Source organism: Penaeus monodon, chromosome 25, assembly GCF_015228065.2.
Source record: "Penaeus monodon isolate SGIC_2016 chromosome 25, NSTDA_Pmon_1, whole genome shotgun sequence".
Taxonomy (NCBI): Eukaryota; Metazoa; Arthropoda; class Malacostraca; order Decapoda; family Penaeidae; genus Penaeus; species Penaeus monodon.
Window position 1 is genome coordinate 29722999 of NC_051410.1, and position 609 is coordinate 29723607.

The 609-nt window shown below is 41.2% G+C and overlaps 2 protein-coding genes across 2 annotated transcripts in view; both read left to right on the plus strand.

Annotated features, from left to right (window-relative positions):
* Nucleotides 1-609, plus strand: part of LOC119589123 (molt-inhibiting hormone-like) — a 34746-nt gene that overhangs the window by 33903 nt on the left and 234 nt on the right. The gene's annotated exons all lie outside the window — the stretch shown is intronic.
* LOC119589131 (molt-inhibiting hormone-like) overlaps nt 191-609 on the plus strand; it is a 728-nt gene continuing 309 nt past the window's right edge. The window contains exons 1-2 of the mRNA XM_037937707.1: nt 191-208; nt 327-514. Of these exons, the coding sequence (XP_037793635.1) occupies nt 191-208; nt 327-514 (206 nt within the window). The remainder of the gene's footprint in view (nt 209-326; nt 515-609) is intronic.

The following is a 609-nucleotide window of genomic DNA, read 5'->3' on the forward strand; positions in this document are numbered from 1 at the left end:
AAATAATGTAAGCTTTAGACAATTAGATTTTCACGTTTATCTGTTATGGGCGTAATTTTACTGCTCTGTCACACGGCGTGTCATATATAAAGTGGAAGAAGCGGCCAACCTCAGCACGGCATTCCCGCCGTCCCAGGATACATTCCATTTCAGACACCTTGGTTTTACTTCGTGTCTGCGTTTACTAGTCATGCACCGTTTAGCAAGGGTAAGGGGTTCAAGAGAATTGTTTCTATGTGGGAATTGGTTCCTTAATACTCTGGTGACTACGGATTCTTTCTTCCTTTTAGCTATCCTCAGTAAAACGTTTCTTTTTTTCTCTGCAGAGGACATTGTTGGCGATAGTGATTGTACTATTTGGGACAAACCTCTTCTTCGACATCGCCTCGGCCAGTCTCATAGAAGGCACCTGTAGAGGCAGAATGGGTAATCGTGAGATCTACAAGAAAGTTGATCGGTTTGTGAAGACTGGGGCTAATATCTTCCGATTGCCAGAATTGGAAGGCTTGTGTAGGTGAGTTTCTAAAGGTTTACGCAAAATTATATAACACTGAAATTTGTATAGGCAATATTATATGCTTACGATGTATTTGTGGATACTTTCTTCAG